This window comes from Pangasianodon hypophthalmus, chromosome 6 (genome assembly GCF_027358585.1).
Source record: "Pangasianodon hypophthalmus isolate fPanHyp1 chromosome 6, fPanHyp1.pri, whole genome shotgun sequence".
NCBI lineage: Eukaryota > Metazoa > Chordata > Actinopteri > Siluriformes > Pangasiidae > Pangasianodon > Pangasianodon hypophthalmus.
Genome location: NC_069715.1, coordinates 13,080,194 through 13,101,872, shown reverse-complemented (window position 1 = coordinate 13,101,872; position 21,679 = coordinate 13,080,194). Strand labels below are relative to the sequence as shown.

The window sequence follows — 21,679 nt, the reverse complement described above, 5'->3', positions numbered from 1 at the left end:
TTGCCTGTTATCCGATTATTGAAGTGTATGTAAATGTCTTGAACAAATTCTTACCATGTACATATAAACATCACTGATATCATTTACATATATATATATATATATATATATATATATATAAAAGCATGGTGACCTCTATAAGTTATTTTTTGTCTTCTCTCTATGTCATCTTTAACAGAGCAGTCAGGGTCTCTTCTGTCTTGCTCTCCGTAATAATGCTGGGAGATTAAAGACGGCTTTAAAGGGTGTTTAAGGCGTTTAACATTTTCCTGCTGTTTCCTCAATCGAGCTGTGCCGTCTGTGCCCCGCCAACAATGTGACTCCAGTGGAGTCCTCTGACTCTGATTAGCTGATCGATCCATCAATCAGTTTATCCCTCCATCCCCTATGCCTTTACATGCACTGAATCTCCTGTTTGACAGAGGTTGTAATTGAATATGGTATGCTTCCAGCCAGGCATTTTACTTCCACACACCTGGAACGCTCTCTCCGTCTGCCTCCAAGAGAGGAAAAAGAGACTGTGAACTTTTTTAGCCATTTCTTTGGCAAGACTGCGTTTTTGGCAGCCTCTCCCTGTGTCTTCCATTAGGCTTCTCTTTTCTTCTTATGGCGTGATTCATTTTCCTACGTGCTTAGTTTGGTGTGTGTGTGTGTGTGTGTGTTTGGTCTTTAGCTATAGGATGGCTCCCCTCAGTACACTGCAGTCTCTCTCCCAAAGCAGTGCATGTCAGCTCCACTGATCAAATACTCTCCCTGACACCATGGGGTTGGTTGATGGTAACAAGCAATCCCTACGTGTGTCATACACACACACACACACACACACACACACACACACTGGAGTGGAGAGCTTAGTGTTAGAGCAGAGGCTAAAAAACAGATGATGGAGCATGTTGCACACTTGCTGATCAAACCACAGCAGGGCTCACAGAGAGGAGCAAGTTTTTTATCACACACACACACACACACACACACACACAGGCCCCCTAGCTACCATTACTTTTGGCTGGACAGCCCAATTATCCCTTTGTTTTCTGCTTTCTTTAGCAGAATTCCCTTCCTCTCCCCATATCCCTCTCATTTCCCCAATGTTCCTCTTTGGTGTCGTTGCACTCTCTTTCCTCTCTCTCTCACTCTCTCTCTCTCTCATTTAAAGCCTCTCATCCTGCTATACAACAATGGCTCATCCAAAATATCCTGTGAATGCCGTATTGCCACTGATTCCAACCCCCTTCTGCAAAGGGAATCATCTCTGAGTCCAACGTCTTTGAGGAGACACACCAAAGCTCTGTCCTTGCCAATCTATCTTAAAAAAACTCTAAACCCCACACCTAGCTGAGCTAACCTGCTTTCCCACCCCTCCCTGTCCTTTCAGACAGGATTAGAGCTCCCCTGCTCAGGCCTTTGAGACAGCGCTTAGATTAGAATCATCGGAGGTCATGTTTTTTGGACAGGAGTTTGGGAGGTCTGGGGGATGGCAGAGGTGGTTGATTGAAGAGTTTATTAACCCCACACACCCCTGGAGCTTGCTAGATTCCGTTATGGCTTCTGTGCCACCCCATATCTTCATGAAGGGAGGGGGGAATTGGCATGGGGGGTCTGGAGATGGGCAGGCTGATGCAGCGCGGCCGGCAGGAGGGCAGCGCTCAGGTCTGTGTGGCGTGTGGGTGATAAGAAGGGAGCGGAGGCACCCAGCAAGGACCCAACGCCCACCTTTCATCTGTCCTACTCTGGTTGGAGGCAGGGGGCCACTGATGTCACTCTGGCCAGCTTAAAATAGAGCTAAAGGCAGGGGGGAGGGCATGGCGCCCACGGTGCTGGGGGGTGGCAGGCAATTACCGGTCGGGAAAAAGACAGCACTGGGCAAAGGAGGACAGGAGAGGGAGGAGGAGGGACAGTGGGGATGGAATGGTCAGCCTGGACAGAGCAAAGTAAAGAGAGCAAGGCTGAATACACTACTTTTATCAATAAATATAAAGACATTGAGTTGTACATCATTTCTGATGTGCACAAATTAGAATTATTTAAATTAGAAGTGTGTGCGTGTGTGATTGTGTGTCTATTTCTTCCTTCTTTCCTGTCTTTTCTCCCTCTACCTCTTTTCTTTTTCTCTGTCTCGGCCTGACCCCACTGCTGCGTGTGTAACCTGTTGTATCATGGGCTCTTCTGTTTCAGAGGAAGGCATCAATCACGAGTGCAAGCTGTGTAACCAGATGTTTGACTCTCCAGCCAAACTCTTATGCCACCTGATTGAGCACAGCTTCGAGGGCATGGGCGGCACCTTCAAGTGCCCCGTCTGCTTCACAGGTAAGGGGGACTTGCCCATGGGGTCGAGGGCATAGGGTCAGGGGCAGAGAAGGCATGTGTAGGTGGGACGTCCGCGCACACATACACATGTTCAGAAATTACAGGGCGATCACTTACAGTGTCTGCCCACTCACTGATATGTGTGTGTAATTGCACTCATTCATGTACGTTAATGACGCATGATTGCATGCAGTTGCTCAGGTTCTGTGTGTATGGAAATGCAGACGTACTCTATTACATGCTCTCTTGCACATGCCCTAATTGTGTGCAATTAAACAGATGAGTTTGTTTTTAACCTACTCTTAATAACTACATTAATATTTGTATCCTCTCTACTGGCTGCTTGTTCTCTATTTTTTGTCTCTTTGTCTAGCTAATTAATTGAACTGAATTAACACATTATATTAATATGAGGCTGCGTGGATAAGCAGAAACACAGGTGTTTTTATCCATAACATGATGCGCTCTGTGTAGCAGAGTGAAGGCTCAGTTACACTTGCTTTGTGTCAGCAACATTTCAAAATTAAATTTCATTCAGTTAAAAGGAATTTTCTGTGATCAACAGTTTCAGACTTCCAGGACAAATAAATTTATGAGTCCAAGTTTGATGAACATTTGCATTGTTTGCTAATATCAAAACGGATAGCTGAATAGACAGCCCTTTGTATTACAACACAGCATTACAACACATCTAAAAATTTTATCAGTAAGCACGCATGAGGCATGAGATTTTGTATAATACTTCTCAACATGTCTAAAAATTAATCCATAAAGGAAACAGGCAGTCTGCTTTTACTGTTGTGTCTTTTTCTTTTTCATGGTTAGCTAGCTTGCTAGCAGCTAAATCGTTTAGATTAACAACAAGGTAGACTGCCAACAAACTCCTAACTAACAAAATCTGCATATACACTTGACTATGGACTTGATTTAAGATCTCATAGTTAATATAGAAAGTTGAATTGCTTTTAATCATTTTCCTCATTCTCACCATAACACCAATAGCCACAGCTAAAAATGCCAAGTCACGGCTAAATACCAAAATAGAATGAGTGGATAGGAGAATCTTCCAGTTGGGCCTTTTTCTCAAGGTACGAACTGGAAATTTCTAGACTGGCTGTGACTTTAGAACTGAATATTATCTCAGTGAAATAAAAAAATAAAATGACTGCACTTTACCATTCAGGGTATATTTCTCTATGGACATAATTCAGAAAGAAAATATTATGACAGGATCTTATGTGGAAGCAGAGGAATAATAAAGGTGTAATAAAGGTCAGCGTGGAGGAGTCAGGGTGTCCCGGGCAGTCCGTCTCTCCCGATGCACTCACAGTAAAGTTAATGAGTTCTGACCTCCCTGTTGAGATGTCTGGAGGGACTGGAGGCCTCCTGGGCAGAGCATGCCACTCTGGCTACCCCAGCGTAGCCTAGTGAAGAAGTGAGAGGAGTAGAGCAAGGAGAAGCTGAAATGATTCTGAGTATGATCATCATATTTATAGTACAAGTGTAACATAGCTGCTGTTGAAACAGATATCAGAGATCATTGTAATTGTGCCGTATGTAATGCAAATAGCTGAAAGTTGTTGACAGAACAAACCTAGGAGGACACTGGGCGTCCTTTAGGAATGTACAAACTGATTTTAAACAGATAAATCAGTGAAGTATGATGAATTATGTTTTCTGGACAATCAACACAATCATCAGCATATCTCGAAATGCCCAAATATGCATAAACAAAACAGAGTGTCATGCAGCCATACCGACGGATCAGCCATCACCCTTATCATCTTCACTGACAAATGAAAATCAGCCATATTATCACAGTCAAAGCAGACTTATTTCTGATTGTAAAGCTTGTTGATTTATAGGCGCTTCCAAATAACTGGCTTTTTTGTTGTTCTTCACTTACTTGAGACAAGAAGGCTTTAGTTGGAAGATGCCTTAAGAAATACTGTAGAAGGATTCTGTATCTTTTTATTTTTGGCAAATTGAATGGTCACTAACATTACACTATCAACCCCAAAACATGATCAGTAATGTTGTAGTTCAGAGCACCACACACCCACACACACACACACACACACACACACACACACACACACCTAAAAACTATGTTTTTCTGCTTTTTCAGATAAAGCGTTAAATAAAACTCACCTGGCGGAAAAGTCAAATCATTAAAGGAAATGACACGAGACTAGATAGATGTGGTTACTTTTGCACCTTGCCAGCTTTATCTGTGTGACCTTTGACCTGTGAATTCACAAACCTCATCTTTTGAACCAGTAGAAAAGGATATTTGTGGCAGAATTCCTTTGTTTTTCCTTTCTGCTTTCTAGGATTTTTTGCAAAGTTTAAGAGATGATGTAACAGTGTTAGAAGGGACAATAAAACTGATTTGGGAGGCATGACATGAGAATGCTCCCTGTGATGCTGATCCTGCTGGAGCATTTTGAGGCTCTCTGTTACTGCTCCGCATTTATACCAATGGCAATTTGAAAGGCTTAGTATTTGTGTTAAGGCTTGAAGGTCTTTAAGGTGAGCTGGTTACAGGTATGTGTGTGCACGTGGGAGAGAGTGTACACATTCGTGTGTGTGTGTGTGTGTGTGTTTAGCAGAGAGTATTAGCAGAGGTCAGAGAATAAAGGGCAGCTTTAGAGAGAAGTGATGTAATCCGCTCAGTCTCTCCAGGGCAGAGCCCTCTCTGTACGTGTGCTTTTAGCTAAACAGCTATATGTGTGCATATGTGTGTGTGTGTGTGTGTGTGTGTGTTGGATGTTATGTTCATGGACACTTTTGAAAGTCACTTTGAACCGCATGTCAGCTGACACTTGGGAATCAGAAATCATTATTTGAGCTTGTCAGCATTACGGACTGGTGTTACCGGCCTGAGTGTTCAACCACAGCTCTCTATTTTCTGCCATTTTAGCCTGACTTTGTTTTTTTTCTCCTTCTTTTCAAAGTTCACCACTGACCTGTTAAATACTCTTGAATTCCTTGTGCTTTTTTTATCTGGGTTTTTTCTCTCAAGCAGAGAGTCACTGTTTGTTTTTCCATTTCCTTCTCCCTGGTGTGTCATGTTGTCCAACAATTTGTCCTGCTCATTTTTGTCCTCTTGATCTCTCCTTTCTCATTTTTTGTCCAGCTCTCTACACCCACCCCCTCACACACATACAGTAGGTATGCAGGCCTTTAAAAAAAAAAAGTTTAACTCTATTCCTTTGTGGCTTATGAATAAGTAAGAGACTGCCTCTCCTCCAGGGAGTTTTAATAATTCATGTTTTCTACACACACATTGCAAGTTAGGTTTATTGAAATGGGAAAAAAATGGAAAAACAGGAACAGAACTGAAAATCCTGGGGAAAGGGGTGGGGGATGATTTATTGATAAATATCACAATTCCTTGAGGGCATAGTACAGTCTACATACAGTTTCCATCCCTCCACTCATTTCTTTATATCATCCCTCTTTCTCATATAGAGACAACGAAAGCTCTTTTTTCTCGGCCCATGTGTCTGCTTGCGTCATTTCCATGAGCTTTTGCGTTCTCTTGCATTAAAGGTCGGAGTCTGTGGTGTTCTCTCCTATGATTTGTCCTTGTCCACCAACTCAATCACCGTCTGACATCACTTTTCCTTGAGAGAGTGACTGAAATTTTTTAGACAATCATCTGATTCTGTTCTTCTTTTTGTCCATCCTCCAGTGTTCGTCCAGGCCAATAAGCTGCAGCAGCACATCTTTGCCGTGCACGGGCAGGAAGACAAGATCTACGATTGCTCACAGTGTCCGCAGAAGTTCTTCTTCCAGACTGAGCTGCAGGTTAGTCACTAACTCCTCTCCTAGTAAATAACCTCTGCACTCCAGTTTCCTCCTGTAAGTTGCTGTTCACTTGGGTCTGTGTGGACGACGGTTGTTTACACTGGACCTCAGACTGAGAGTCGTATCAGCCATCTGAGATGCAAATGTGAGACAAATCAGAGCTAATAGTAGATGTAAATGGGGAAACAAGGTGCATCCTCACGACAGCAACAATTAGGTCCAACATTTTGCAAATCAGTGAGACTCCTGCTGTGGACTCAGATATAAACATGTCACAAAACACACACAAAGATTTTTTATGTATGTTGTTTTAAATCTGATTAAAATTGGATTTCTGGAAATGTGAATGCGAACTGAGAGACTCCAAAAGCTTCAAATGAAATGCAAATATTTAAACAGACCATTTTTATCAGCGTACACAAGAAACTTGACATTTCTTGCCGTTCTTGTAATAGCTTTGTGAATCCACTAAATATCTGCTGCTGTAAATTAAATTTCTTTTTCATTTTTGCAAGGAGTTTTGCAAACATTTTGCAAATTTTGCACCCAATTTTAAATGACTAATTGATATTACAGAGATTTTTCATTTAATATTATGATAAAGGATTAAACAGGTTTAGAATTTTATAATGAAAAGAAAACATTGTTCTTCCTTTGTGAGCTCACACACTATGTGATGGCTGAAATGTCATTCATTGCGCAGCCCTGAGTGTGTCACTTATCAGTATTGATCAATGCAACATCATTTTGCACTTTAATCATTATACTGATCCAGTACAAATAACGTTATCTATAAAGTACTGGTATAGCATCATTAATGTTTTTAGACACACAGTCACAGATCCTATGCACAGAGTCCATTCGTTATAGTACAGCAAGACTTTTTGGTGTGTGTGTAGTGGGAGGGAGCTGTCATGGTGTAGAGCACATCCTAGACAGACAGCTCTATGCCCAACAGGTTTACGCTCAGGTGCACAGAGCAAGTGTTCAGCGTGGATTGTTGACAGGTCATCAGAAATGGGCTTGAGTTATTGTAACGTTATTCATGAGTTTTACAACACTCCTTTCCAGATCAGTCTCTCTCTCTCTCTCTCTCTCCCTCTCTCCCTCTGTCTGTCTCTGTTTCTGTGTCACAGAGGTTTTTGTCTGAGCTTCCTAATTGCGGTCATGCTGAGACTGAAACACACACCCAGTCTCTCTACATACACACATACACAGACACAGACACACAAACACACACACACATGCAGAAAGGCCCTAAAGACATTTTATGGCTACCAAACACACCAGGTGTCTCTTGTTACATAAGGTTTTAAGTACTTACATAAGTCATATGTACCTCATACATGCACTTACTTTATCTTATCTCATTCTGAGCTCTGCCAGTGAAATCATTTATAGAGCAGCAAAAAATATGATTGAAATGTTCAGAAAAGCAGTTTTCAAAAAAAAAGCCCCGATGCCAGTGGAAAAATGATTCTTGAGTAGTGCTCTCCTCCTGGCTCACCACCAAAGCTGCACCACTAAATGTTAAGGCAAAAAAATCTCATACACTTTATTATTATTAATAATAGTAATAAATCTAATCTAGCAGTACAATCAGTTACATGTCAAAACTTTTTCCCTCCCAGTGGTTCTCAAAGTGGGGTCCAGGGACCCCCCAGGAATCCGTGAAGCATAGCCAGGGGTTCATGATTTTTTATTAATTTAATTACAGTGGTGGTGTCACAACCCAACTTTATTAAAGTTATTATATTTACTAATAAGTTCTTATAGTTATTTGACTGGTCCCAGGAATTGAGTGGGTTTATTCCAAACCTAAGTCAAAAACATGTAGACTATAAATAATTATGAAACTATTAAACTATGTCGACTATGTAAGGGGTAAAGGAACTGCAAACTGTATTTAAAATAATTGAATTATTATTTGAATGGTCTATTAAATTAGTAAATTGTAAAAAATAATAATAATAATAATGTTAGATGTTATAGATGTTTCTTTCCCTCAAGATTTGGCATTCTTATATGTGTCATCTCAGTCTCCTCTGAGATACTTCGTTTCTGGTAGGTCATTAAATTGACAATGTCCTTGAACGTATGGTAAATTATTTGGGTGAAGTAATTTTTTAGTTTTTAGATTTCAGGTTTCTATAGATTTTATAGAATATTAATGCCCTTTTGTAATGTGTTTTACCCACAGAAAATAATTTATTAGTCCCCATCATTTAATAGTTGTGGATTTTGTGCAGAGTTCTGTACACTAGGTTGAGTCCCATCCTGCATAATAGATTTCTTTGACTCTTCTCTGTGCTGCTTATAGGTCAGACAGATTGAGGAGGGCAGGCTGGTGTATAACTCAGCTCTGTGAAGCTCCAGTGGGCAGCTGGGGTCAGCTCCATCCTGCCCTGGCCCATGTTGCATTCATCTTCCTGAGCTATGGGCCACCAGCCTGCACATTGCACACACTGGTGTGTGTATATGTGTGAGAGGGGAGGTGGAGTCAGTGTTGGTAGTTAGATGTGAGGTTAATAGCCTGTTCATGTCAATACATCTACCTTAATCTTTTTAGGGAGGCAATAGGAGGGGGTGTGACCTAAATCTCCCATAAGCCCCCATCCTCTCGGTCACCGCATGTAGCCCCACCCCCAGTCATGGAGTGACAGTGATGTAGAGCCGGCGGTGCTGGGCATATGGCCGGTCAGTCCATTTAGCAGCAGGAGGAGCGCTGGACCCTGTCGGTCACTGTCCACCTCGCCCTGAGGCTGGACGGCCAAGATATTCACTCCAGCCGATGGCCCAGTGGGTGCAGTCTCCCTCCTCTATCTTTTCTTCCATCCCTCTGTCCCCTTATGGCCCCCTATGTCCATGCCAGACCTGGAGCTCCAGGCCAACCAAGCGGGTGTGGGTGTGTCAGTAAGGAAGAGTCAGGTTCAAGTGCAGGCTTAGAGGTCTCTTTCTTACAATCTGGTTTTGTCAATGTACAATACTGACGTCACATCATTTCAGTATAAATAATCTACTTCTGTCAAGTACTAACCAATTACGACTCAGAGAATTAATTTATCCATAACATACATTCACTGGCCAAGTTAATAGGAACCCCTGCAGAAGACCACATCTGGTTCCACTCCTGTCAGCCAAGAACAGGAATCTAAGGCTGCAGTGAGCAAAGGCTCACTGAAACTAGAAAACTGCCAATTTGGAAAAAGACCAGGCAAGTTTATTCTTTAACTGTCCAGTTTCAACCTCTGATTCCTGTTCTGTTCTTGCCTATCAGGAGTGGAACCGGATGTAGTCCTCTGTTGTTGTAGTCCATCCGCCCATCTGTTCGACATGCTGTTCTTTCTGAAATGCTTTTCTGCTCACAGAGGTTGTAAAGAGTGGTTATTTGAGTTACTATAGACTTCCTGTCAGCTCATACCAGTCTGGCTTTCTCCTCTGACCTCTCTCATCAACAATGCTCAACTAGATGTGAATTAGACTGCTACAAATTATCATGCATCAAACACTGTATGATTAAGTAATAGATTAAGTAGTTAATACATTATGGAAAAAGTCACTGCACAAACTTAGATTTTAAAGCAAATAAGAAGAGCTGATTTGATTGGATATTGCAACAGCAGACCTCACTACACCTTCTGATAAGCCAATTCAGTTCTATTTTATTTGTATAGCACTTTTACAATGACATTATCACAAAGCAGCTTTACAGAATTCTGGGTGTAGATTTACAGTATATTATGATCCCTAAAGAGCAAGCCTGATATTATGTTCATTCTAATTAACCCCTGTATACAGTTACACCAGGTTTCCCCATGTACCTAAAAATTCAAAACATTTGTAATGGTTTAATTTTATACCTTATTTTTGTATGTGTGTGATGACTACATAAATAGGGTCCACCATATGGCTTTAGTTTGACTCTACCTCAGCTAACCAAAGTCTTACTGGGTATGTGTAGTAGGTGTGTGTGTGTGTGTGTGTGTGTGTGTGTATGTGTGTGTGTTAATGAGGCTGGATGGATGGAGGAACCTGGTCTGCATGCCCTAACCCTCTCAGGGCCGGCCTCCGTTAATCCTCCACCTTCCCATGAGCCTTTGCAGGACACTCACTGCATCATGCTGTCTCCCTCCTGCATTGCCCATTTCTCCCCTCTGCCTCTCACACACACACAACCACTAACAGTTTCTAACTCCGTTATTCTCCTTTTTCTGTCTTTCCCGTTCTTTTTGCCACACTCTCACCCATATATGAGCAGCCACATGTATATTTTAGCCTCACTCTACACTCTACTCTTCTCTCTCTCTCTCTCTCTCTCTCTCTCTCCCTCTCTCCCCCTCTCTCCCTCTCTCTCTCCCTCTCTCCCCTTGCCTCTCCCCTGTGCCCCATAAATAGTGCAGTCGTAAGCTGGTAAATAAGTGATGCTTTGCCCTGATCAGCGGAGCTAGACCCACTCTGCCAGATCCTAGCTCCTTTGCTGGAAACTTCAGAGACTTTCTTCACACTGTGCGTGTGTATATATGTGTGTGTGTGTATGAGGGAGAGTGTTTTCTTTCAGCTGTTGTTTTGTTTCTCTAGCTATCCTTCCTGACACATTCCATCCTGCCCCACGGTTGGCCCCTCCGTGGCCGCTGCTGTCATCTGCTGACAACCTGCCTTGTATTTACACACTGCTGCCTATACTGCGGCCCTCCAGGGGGCGCTGCAACTCCCCTGTGACCAACACCCTTGTGTGTGTGTGTGTGTGTGTGTGTGTGTGTGTGCGCGTGCAAATATACACTGTCTCTTTTAGCACTGCTAAATATTTAACCACAGTCAGCAGTTTGGGTGAGTGTGTGGTGTGTCTGTTGAAGTGTGTGTTCGTTGGGAATGGTCTTTGCGCTTGTTTGTTGATGCCTGCTCCTTCCCCTTGACAACCTGAGAGTGTTGAATATTTGAGGCCTGTGAGTTCTCTCACAATGAAAAGCAGACTGATGTAAGAATGTGTTGTGTATATGTGTGTGTGTGTGTGTGTGTGTGTGTGTAAGAGATGAATTCTCAAATGCCAATCTACACAGTGTATGTATACAGTACGTTTTTTAAAAACACTGTTGGAACTACTAATACTATTTGCGGTTTAAATACATTGCAGTTACTAGGTTTAAGTATCTGCAAATATCTTTACAACTTCATTAAATCCATTTTATATCAATTGATGTCCAGTACAAATCAACAACATGAACTCTTGCAGAAATGGTGTCATAATCTTCATCAGAATTTTGGGATTGGTTACAGTTGCAATTTACAGTTTTTAAAGACTGCACTGATAACATGACACTCATTACTGGAGCTCTGGAAGTCCTTATTCTGAGTCTGAGCTGTATCTAGCTAACTAACTGTGGTTTCTGAAACATACACTGACATTTACAAACACTGAAACCGAGCAAAATCCAGCAAAGTACAATGCAAAGCATAACTACCACTAATACAATATGCCATTGCCTCAAAATATGTCATTTGAACTCAAAATGTCAAGCCAAAGCAAAGACACTAGATAGTTATGAATTATGTTATTTATCACAGTGAGGTGTGTGCAGTCAGGTGTCACATTTAAGACGTAGATGACTTCATTATTATATGTTTTCATATTATCCAAATGAGCACATTCTTTCATTTTCAAATGTATATCCTTAGCAGTTCATTGCCAGAAATTGCAAAAGTATATCCCTAACAATTCATTGCAAGGAATTCTACATTCTACAATTTACTATTTTTAAATGAAAGCTTTTCTTCATAAAGAAATATGTATTACATAAATATTGTGATCCTCATTATCCCATACTATGATTTACATTAGCATCAAGTTATAGTGCGGCTCGGCTTGCTAATTATATATACCAAAGAGAGGGATCCACTCGTTTTAGCCTACCCCCCGCCCTAGTTTAACATAGAAGAGAAAACAATGCAGCTAATGGATTTTTTTACAGAACAGAATCTCAACAGAAATTTTACCAGAGCTGTTGAGATCAAACCCGTCCCCTTTTTCTGGATCCAAGTACGCAGTTACTACAATGAATACAGAATTCATTTCCTCTGTTGAGTACTCAGGTTGTCAAAATGACCCGGATGCCTGTCTCTTGCATGTTGCATGAGCAGAATTAGCTTAAATTTTTTATATGATTTAGGTTCATGATTGCTGTAAATATTGTTGAGTTTATGTTGCTGATATACACTTTTATTGTGCACGTGTGTGTGCGTGTGTGTGTGTGCGTGTGTGTGCGCATGTATGTGTGTGTGTGTGTGTGTGTGTGTGTGTGCGCGTGTGGCTGTCTGCCCATGTCCCAGCTGCCCTAGCTTGTGGAATGGCACAGTGTTTTATTAGAATGGGGATCTGGGGGGCTCTCTTCAGACCCCTAACCCCAACACACACACACACACACACACATATACACACATAAGCACACAAGCACACAGTCTCCCCAATCCCCCCTTCACTGTTGATTGGCTGGCTACTTGAGGTGTAACCTGGGGACTGCAATATAGGCAGCAGCTCCACTTTAAAGCTATGAGCATTGGGCTGAGAAGAGCACACACACCTCTAAACCCTCTACACCCCTCCTTCCCCACCACACATACACTCATACACCCATCCCTCAGCCTGTATCTGAGTAGAAACATCCACCACAAGCTTAACTGCAATGGAATAAACCACAAATAGGTCATGTAGAGGACTCCATAATTGGAGCATTCTTATAAACTGATAATGAAAGTAAATAAATGATATCACACTCATTACTGCAGTGATGTGATTATGCTGTTATGTTGTTTGTGTATGTTGTTTTCATGTTTCCTCTGCTTTGGTATGCAGACAGTGAGATCATGGCGTACAGGAGGTTAAGCAGTGTGTGCAAGAGGTTTGTCAGGGAGTGTGGGGAACACACACACAGACACACATACACACACACACATACAGTGGACCGCTGCTTGGCACTAGAGTAAGCCAGAGCAGGAGGGGACATGTTTAAGTTGTTTACTTGTTTTGTTGTTGTTTTGTTCCTGCGCTCTTGCTGAGCTGGAGACTCGGACGAGTTTGTGGCCTGGTGAATTCAAATCAAAACCGCTCGCCATGGGGCAGCACAAATCTTCGGAGAAAATCAAGACATTCGAATTCATTTTATTACAACATGGGACACTGGTTTGGGCTCTGTGTGTGTCTGCGCATGTGGATCTGCGTGGGGTTGTGTGCGTATAATGAATAGTGATGGAAGTATGCATCAGTTTGCAAATTCTCCACACTTTGCAAGATGTAGCTGTCTACGCAAGTAGACACACACACACACACCCTCTGCTTTGTTCACGGAGCACCCCTGCTCGAGACGATGATCTATAAGAGGGTTTGAGAAATGAAGGGATAGATGAAGCAGAGGGACGGAAAGACAGAGACGGAGGGAGAGCGAGAGTGAGATAGAGTGAACTTCAGCAGCTTGGCACACAGGGAGATGTGGCGTCTGCTCTAAATTGAATAATTTGAGGAGTGGTGTGAGAGAAGGAAAGGGAGGAGGAGAAAGAGAGAGGGAGGGAAGGAAGGAGAAGAGGGGAAAGGATCCATCGGGAACACCATAAACCTTGTCCTCATATCTGCCTCACAGTTCTTTAGCCCTTTACTTGCTGCTGCTGACACTGTTTTCCTCGTTCTATCTGTGACACACAGGAAACTGAGAGGAGACGGGGACAGACACAACATGAGAGAGGAAGGAGGGACAAAATAGACTCTGCTCTGGCAGAGTGTGTGTAGTCTGTGTTCCCCAGTTAGACATGACAGTTGAGCAGGGCTGTTCGGTGGTGCTACAGCTCTGCTCTGCGTGCTGTGTTGTTGTCACGCTTGCACATTGCCAGATTGGGGCAGTACCTGTCACGGCTTTGACAGTGACGTACGAGCATAAGCACTGTCCCCAAGAAGATGGCTATAAACAATGAGCACACACACACACACATTTGTCTTACTATCCTTGTGAGGCCCTGTGACTAACATAATTATTAATGCAGCTAATTATTAATGTCATGGCTACATACAAATCTAAACCTAACCTCAACCTCAGTAAACAAAAGGAAACCTGTGGGGAAAAAAGTCCCCACAAGGTCAAAACTGTCAGATATTCCTGTCCTTATGGGGACATTTGGTCCCCACCAACATATAAAAACATGCCCAAATATACACACACATCACACTATGTTGAAGTAAAGGTAGCTGTACATATTGAGATGATAGAAGGATAATGTATATGTAAAAATTCACTTTTTAGACTACATGGAGCTGTAGCAGCGCTGAGAAACTATGAAATGTGTACCTAGTGTAATTTCTTCAGTTCAGCAGCGACACTGAATTCTCCTTGTTCCTGCAAGCCGTTCTAAATCACAGCCTTTATCTCCATCGCTTTTTCTGCAGAGACACATTTAAATATTTTTCATGCAAACTCAATGTTCATCTCAAGTGAAGTCTGACAGTAAACTAACACTAGCTAGCAACTAAAACTAATGACTGCTCCCTCAACAACTTATACTTTCATGACAAGAATGAATTAGAGTAATGTAATGAATTATGACTTTCCTTCTCATATTTAAAACAGACATCAGGTTACAAACACGCTTCTCTCTTTGTTGAGCATATTGTTAGCTAACTAATTTATTGGTGTAAGATAGTGTTAGCATATACTCTGGAACTTCTTGCTGTGAAAGGCTAATAACGCATGAATACTGAGGGGTCTGTTTATAACTATTTATGATTAGTGGGTGATCTCAGCAAAAACAGGGTGTTAGAGGCAAAGAAAGACAATAGAATGATGTATTATTAAGTAAAATTAACTCTAGTTGTGTTTTATAGCCACTCGGGAATAATATGTTTTCATAAAATTCTTGAAAATAATACTATACTGCACCTTTAACAGTAGTGTTAGTAGTGTGTGTGCTGCTGAAGGTTGTGTAATGTGGTAGCGTAATGGCTTGTGTTGCATCGTGTTTGTGTGCTCAGGCTGCCTGTAGAGTTGAAGAACTCCATAATCACTCTGTACATTATGTGATAGTATGATCTCTAATGATCTCTCACACAGAGAGCACACACACGCAGGGGTCCTTCACACACTCACATTCATGCACACAGGTTGAGTTTTTGCACTTCTGATACACACTTCGTCTCTCGCACTTACTCACATGCACACAACACACAGAAAGGAGCCTTACACTTGTGTCCCCTACATTGCTTCTCACTCTTACACACATGTTCAGGAACATAGGCGTACAGACGACAAGGGATCTCACACCTTTCCACTCAACGACCAGCATCTGCCAGAATGTTCTTTGAAATCAATCTTTCTCTCTCTGTCTCTCATTCACTCTCTCTCTCTCTCTTTCGCTCTCTCTCTCATAGTTTAGGAATGTGTTATAGTCAAACTGGCCCGTTCCCTGGAGACAGGCTCGGGTATGTCGTATCCATGACACGGAAAGTGAGTGTGTGTACTCCGGTGCGTCTCTGAGCAGCAGAACGCAGTTAGCGTAGCGTAGCTTACCCTTAGCCTACCGCGGCGCTGTCACCCATGACATGGCCCGCCTGGGACCCTCAAGACTCAGCGCCCCACTGAGCTCAGGACCAGTACCACAACGGTGTGTGTGTGTGTGTGTGTGTGTTGAAAGAGAGAATCACAGGGAGGAATGTATATAGGTTTGCCCATGTGAATGAGAGCTGTAATGTAATGCTCCACAGGTGGCTCTACTATTTTAGAAAAAAAAGGATGCTCAAGGATTCTTGAGCATGTACTGTAAATAATTTTGCAGACTATATTGACATTTAAAGGGTTCTACTTGAAACCTTTTTTAAAAGGAAAATATTGTTTAAGGCTTCCTCAAGAGGGACAAAGCGAAGAATTTTTTATGGCTCTACTCAGAACCTTTTCCAAGAATGTATTTCCTATTTGTAAAATTGTATTTCCTATTTATAAACTCAAATGCACTGCTAGCATCAGCTAGTCATTATGTATGATCTGATTTGGTGCACTTATCTGGCCACAAGCTTCAGAATCTTAAAGGTGTGTGCTATCTGATTGGCCACAGTGACAATGAGATTTTCACAGCAAGATTTATTCACTGGGTTTGGATTGATAAACGATTGTGGCAGCGCATCTTGAAAAGTTATTAAGGTATGTATGAGTAAACGTAGCTGGCCGTTTGTAATGCCAGTTTTGTGTGAATTGCTTATGAAGCTAGTCTCCTCCTAATATACAGTATAGTATAGTGTAATATAGAATGGTATAGTATTATATGTATAGTATAGTATATATACTCATAATGTAACCAATGGTATATACATATATACATAATGTAACCAATGGTACGTCTATGACCATCAGTACCTACTAAAAGTAAGTTGTATTTAGAAAAATAATTACCTGACATTCATGCTAAACCAGTCCTTTCTTCTCCTGGAAAGCTGAAGTTTAATTTTAAAAAATCTGAAACCTGTGTATCAAAAGGGTGATTTGTGCAAGTTTTAGATGTGGAAATTGTAGGCAGCTTTATTCCATGTCTTTCCTCGAGTATGTGTTGACATTTAGGAACTACCTTATTAGTCACTAGGAAATACATTTCTTAAGGTAGATCCCTAAGCTACCTAATTTGTTCAGAATAATTGGATGATTAATGGCCTGAAAATGGGTTCTCAATAGAGAAGTGTGGGACAGAGGCACTGGCGTCTATATGTGCAGGTGTTTGATATTGTGTTAAGAAGCGTGTGTTTGAGGGCAGTGTGTGCCTGTGTGAGATGAGCCTGCTCGGCGGTAACCATGTGCAGCAGTAGGTCAGTTCCTTTGTGTCAAACAAGTCAGAGGCAGAAAAAATGATGTCTGATTTCACCTGTGTGATCTGATCCACTGTTATTTTTTGCAGACAAAAGGAATCGCGTAGCTACTCTGAGTGTTTGTGTGGCCGGCTAAATGGTGTTGAGATGTAGAGCAGAGCATATTAGTAGTATATGAGTGACTTGTGTGTGTGAATCCAGTTCTGGCATTATTAAGTGGCAGCAATAGGAGGAAGTTCCCTTGGGGTAGTGTGCAATGCGCAGGTTGTGGTGCACTGTAGTGAAACAGGACACTGCCGCAGAGAAAGGGAGAACAGGGACAGGGACATGGACAGGCCCTGGCTGGGTGCAGGCTTCCTGTGTAAGTGTTGGGTTATATGTTTATGTGTGTGTGTGTGTGTGTATGTATGAGAGAGAGAGAGAGAGAGAGAGAGAGAGAGAAAATGTGCGTGAAGTGAGGGAATCCAGGGGCAGGGCAGGGGGCCGTTTATTTGTAGCCCACTCCCAAGTGAGTTTCCTGTCTCTGGGAGGTGAGAGCTGAGAGCATATGAAGCTTTAAGACAGCCCATCTGTTAGTCTCCGGCCCTTGGAAGACTGTCAAGCGGGTCTAAAAATAAGCCACACTAAAGTGCACCAAGCGGCAAAGGTGATTTTTCATTTTGTGTTAAAAACGGAGCAGAGAGGGACAGGCCTGTGTCCTGAGAGCAAAGCTACACACACTGCTCTCTCCCCCACCTCCCTTCCCCTCTCTCCTGCCAGCCTTAGTGTTTCCTCTTCCTGTTCTGCCCAGTGCCCAATCCATAGGTATTAAGTGCTTCTTGAATCACAGAGAATGTATGTGTGTGTTTAAATATGTGTTAAAGGAAGATTATCCAGAGATTATCTACTGCGTTGTTGGGGCAGTCAATTAATGTGGCTAAACATATTTCTGTAGAATGTTTTTATAAACTTCCTTAAAAGGTTTTTGTAAATTAAGCTTGAAATCTGTATAATTCATAAATTCAGCAGTGAGAGTCCTTTTTGTGATTATGCGTTATGTTGTGTGGGTTTGATGGCCCACTGACACCACAAAACCTTCAGGAACCTGTAAGTAACCAGAATTACTGTATTATTTTTCCTGTATTTCCCCAGTGTTTGGAGCTTTGATATGACTTTCTTTAATGTCAGGCTCATCCTAAGCTAGGGGTATCTCATTTTAGGTAACATTCTAGGCCACATTACACCACTAAGTCTACTTAGTTTGGTTTAGTGGACTTAATTAGGATTATATGTCATGACACAAAATGCCATAATGTACATTTTTTGTGGGTAGGGGATTAATCAACATAGTTTGCTAAATTATTTACAAATAAAAATGTGTTAAATTTGTGGTTGCATATGTATTTCCCCCTGCTGCTATGAAATGCTATGAATTAGATCTTTTATAAAGGACATGGTTACAGTGTGAAAATTTTGGCTTACTAATGAAAAATTACGTATCATTAGCATATAATGTCAGTAGCTGATTTTAAGGCTCTGAGTTTGTTGCTCTATTTTGCCCTCTAGTGGAATAACAGAGACTAGCTTGTTTTTTTTTCCCCAGATATTTCAATTGAATTGCAGTAAAATCAAGAACCATTTTATTTAAGTACATGGACTCTAAATTTATTTGGTGGGCCAGATTAGAATGATCAAACGGGCCATTTGTATGACACCCCTCTTCTAAAACATTTATTGTTAGAGTTTTACGGTTGTAGTTTTAAATTTGTGCTATATAGTGTTATGCATGGTAAACATTTATGGATGGAACTGAACAACTGCCCTTAGACTTTGCATTATATCTGTGTTTTTGGTAAACAGGCTTTATGTTTTTTCTCAGTAAAGGGAAATGTGTAGTATTTCTTGTTTGTGGTATCTCACATATGCTACAGATACTGCAGATAAGGATTAGGTTATAGAAGGATGTTAGGTTAGTTAATAATGAATGCTAAGTAGTTTTCTAGTTTTTTCTTCTTATTATATGTGACTATTGATGGTCAAACAGTGTCTATAGTATATTATATGCCAGTGGTACATACAGTGTGTGTGTGTGTGTGTGTGTGTGTGTGTGTGTGTGTGTGTGTGTGTGTGTGTCATGTATGTGTTTATGTTCTGAGACACTCGTAACACAATGAAGTCCAGTGACAGTCCCAGTTTACTGACTGGACACTAACCACAGCTCCACTTTCTCCTCACACTATCATGACGGTGCATCCAGCATACTGGTAGCATTCTCTCTCTTTCTCCCTCTTTCTCTGTTTGAACAGAGCTAGCCAACACATTACAGTCTCAAAGATACCACACCATCCCCAGGGGGCACCACAGAGCCAGGAGCCGGGGGCCCTGCAGTATATACACACGCGCACAGAGGCCTGATTGAAAGTGACATGACAGCAGCTCCGGTCCGGCTGCGTGCACATGCTCATATGAGAAAAGAGGCAGTGTTGGGAAACGCAGATTTGATTTTCCTTTATCTCTCTTCCCCCCCTCTCCCTCACTCCGTCTCCCTCTCTTCTCGTCTCCCTCTCTCCTCCTCCCCCTGAGCGGGCGCAGCAGTCTGGCGGTCTCTGCATTAGTAATGGGACTGGGCCATATTTCCCAGGAGTGTGCAGCTCCGCAGGATTTAGCCTCTCTTTTATAACCAGTTTAGGAAAACAATGACAGCGTAGATATTGACTGAGCTCCGAAGGGCTGTTCTGCCAAGCGCGCAGCCACCCCCCAGTTCTTGCGATAAGCAGGGGGGAGAAAGCGAAGGCGGCTGTTCTACCTGATGCGTCTCCCCCCTGCTGGAGCGCAGCAGTGGCCACGCTGAGGACTCGGTGCAGGTGTAGTGTGGCTGTGTGCAGCCGTGCAGGACTGGGGAGATTCTTGTGAAGACACAGGCAGGTCGTATCTCAGGATTAAAGGGATATTCTGTTGTTTTTTCAGCTTAATATCTATGTACCATATCTGAGCGTATGGGCGATTACCTCAGGCAAGAGAAAAGCAGAGAAAGTTATTGGGGCAGTTGTTGAATAAACAGGATTTCTGTTGTTTCCTCAGTACAAGGAAACATATCGAAACTTTTGTTTAAGGTAATTGCTACAGATGAAAAAGAAATTATGGAATATTCCTTTAATACTATGCCTAGTGAAGGTGTTAAACCTGCTAGACTGTTGTATTGAAAGAACGATGCATTGAATGGTTTTGTTTAAACGGAAATGTGTTTATATATTTGTGTAGGATCGGAAATGTTTTAGGAGAGTAGTATAGTCCACTTTCCGTAATGTTTAACTACCCTTTCTCGCTCTTCCTCTCTCTCTTTCTGCCTCTCTGAGAATATATCAATTACAGCTGCATAGCACTGATGTCATACTGCGAGTCATTATCAAATTCAGAGACACACACTATTCTAGTGATCGATCGCCTGCGGCTTGATCAATACCGCTGCCCCCCGACAAGGCACTCGGATGAAGAGAGCAAACTGCGACCCGCCTGAAAACGTGTGTGTTCCAACACACTGATTAACTAATTTAAACAAGTGTTGCTGGCGCAATCGCCTCTCCATCAGCCGCAAAGCATGGACACAGGCAGGCATGAGGTTTGACATGGATATGTGTGTTGTCTGTTCGCATTTTTTAGACAGGGTCTAAAAATAGGTCTGTGTAGTATCTGTTTTAGATGATCATAAGTGTATGACTGTGTGTGTGTTGGTGCATAGTGTTAAGTGTGTGTAGTATCCGAGGCATATACATTCATGTCACTGTGTGTGTGTTTGTGTGTGTGTGTGTGTGTGTGGTTTGTTTGCTCAACTCCCTCCACTTGTACTGTGCAGTTTCCATCAGGCCACTGCAGTTGCGGTGTAACCCTGGGCTCCAGGGAGCCTCACTGCCTCTCAATCCCTCCTCCTGCAAATCAATAGAGCTCCACACAACCCACTGCACCTGGGGGAGAAACACACACACACACACACACACAGTCACGCTATGTGGATAAGATTCACACAGCCACATATACAGGAAAACATATAATAATTCCTCAGAATGTGATCATTACTCACAGTATGACACTCTTCTACTGCATCAAATAACTAGTGTTTCTCACACACACTTTGTATTGCATTGTATGTAGACGTATATAAGTATGCTCTTATACCACAATGTAGTATTCTTCTCCTCTGTTATTATCTTTCATCACTCCACAATCAAAACCTCTCTCTCATACACACAAACACACACACACACACACACACACACACATATCATTTACAATAACAGAATCCTATGACAAACTCACAGCAGTTCAGTTACAGTGGACCACTGCTGGAGTCTGGTTAGAAAGACAGGACTTGACAACAGGATGGTTTATTTTTTTGTGCAAGATGCTGCAGTCCTTCGTTTTTGTCTCCCCCTGCCCCTCGTCATTGCCCGTCGTGAGGGAACGCAGGCAGAGTTAGAAGCAACGCTGACCTCTGCTGCAAGGGGACGGTAATGCAGGCGAAGAGACGCGGCGCTAAAAAGTGGTTTGCTCTCATAATGGGGTCAGTGGCTCCCAGAGAGATGCGGCTCCTCGCTGGAGAGGGCCCCCTCCCTCCATCTTGTCCTCTCTTCTCTGCTCTCCTCTAAGTGGGAGGGGCAGAAGATCAGAAAGAAAGAAAGAAAGACAGACCAAGTGGCCTGAAACACTCATCAGTCTGAGGGTTAAGACCCAGTGGCTTGGCCCTCTCCTGAAACCACA

At 42.3% G+C, this 21,679-nt stretch overlaps 1 protein-coding gene across 3 annotated transcripts in view; it reads left to right on the top strand.

Moving 5' to 3' along the window:
* znf423 (zinc finger protein 423) overlaps positions 1-21,679 on the top strand; it is a 149,083-nt gene that overhangs the window by 125,552 nt on the left and 1,852 nt on the right. For all 3 annotated transcript variants that reach the window (XM_026927149.3, XM_026927148.3, XM_026927150.3), the window contains 2 exons: positions 2,176-2,307; positions 6,005-6,120. In XM_026927149.3, coding sequence (XP_026782950.1) covers positions 2,176-2,307; positions 6,005-6,120 — 248 coding nt within the window. The remainder of the gene's footprint in view (positions 1-2,175; positions 2,308-6,004; positions 6,121-21,679) is intronic.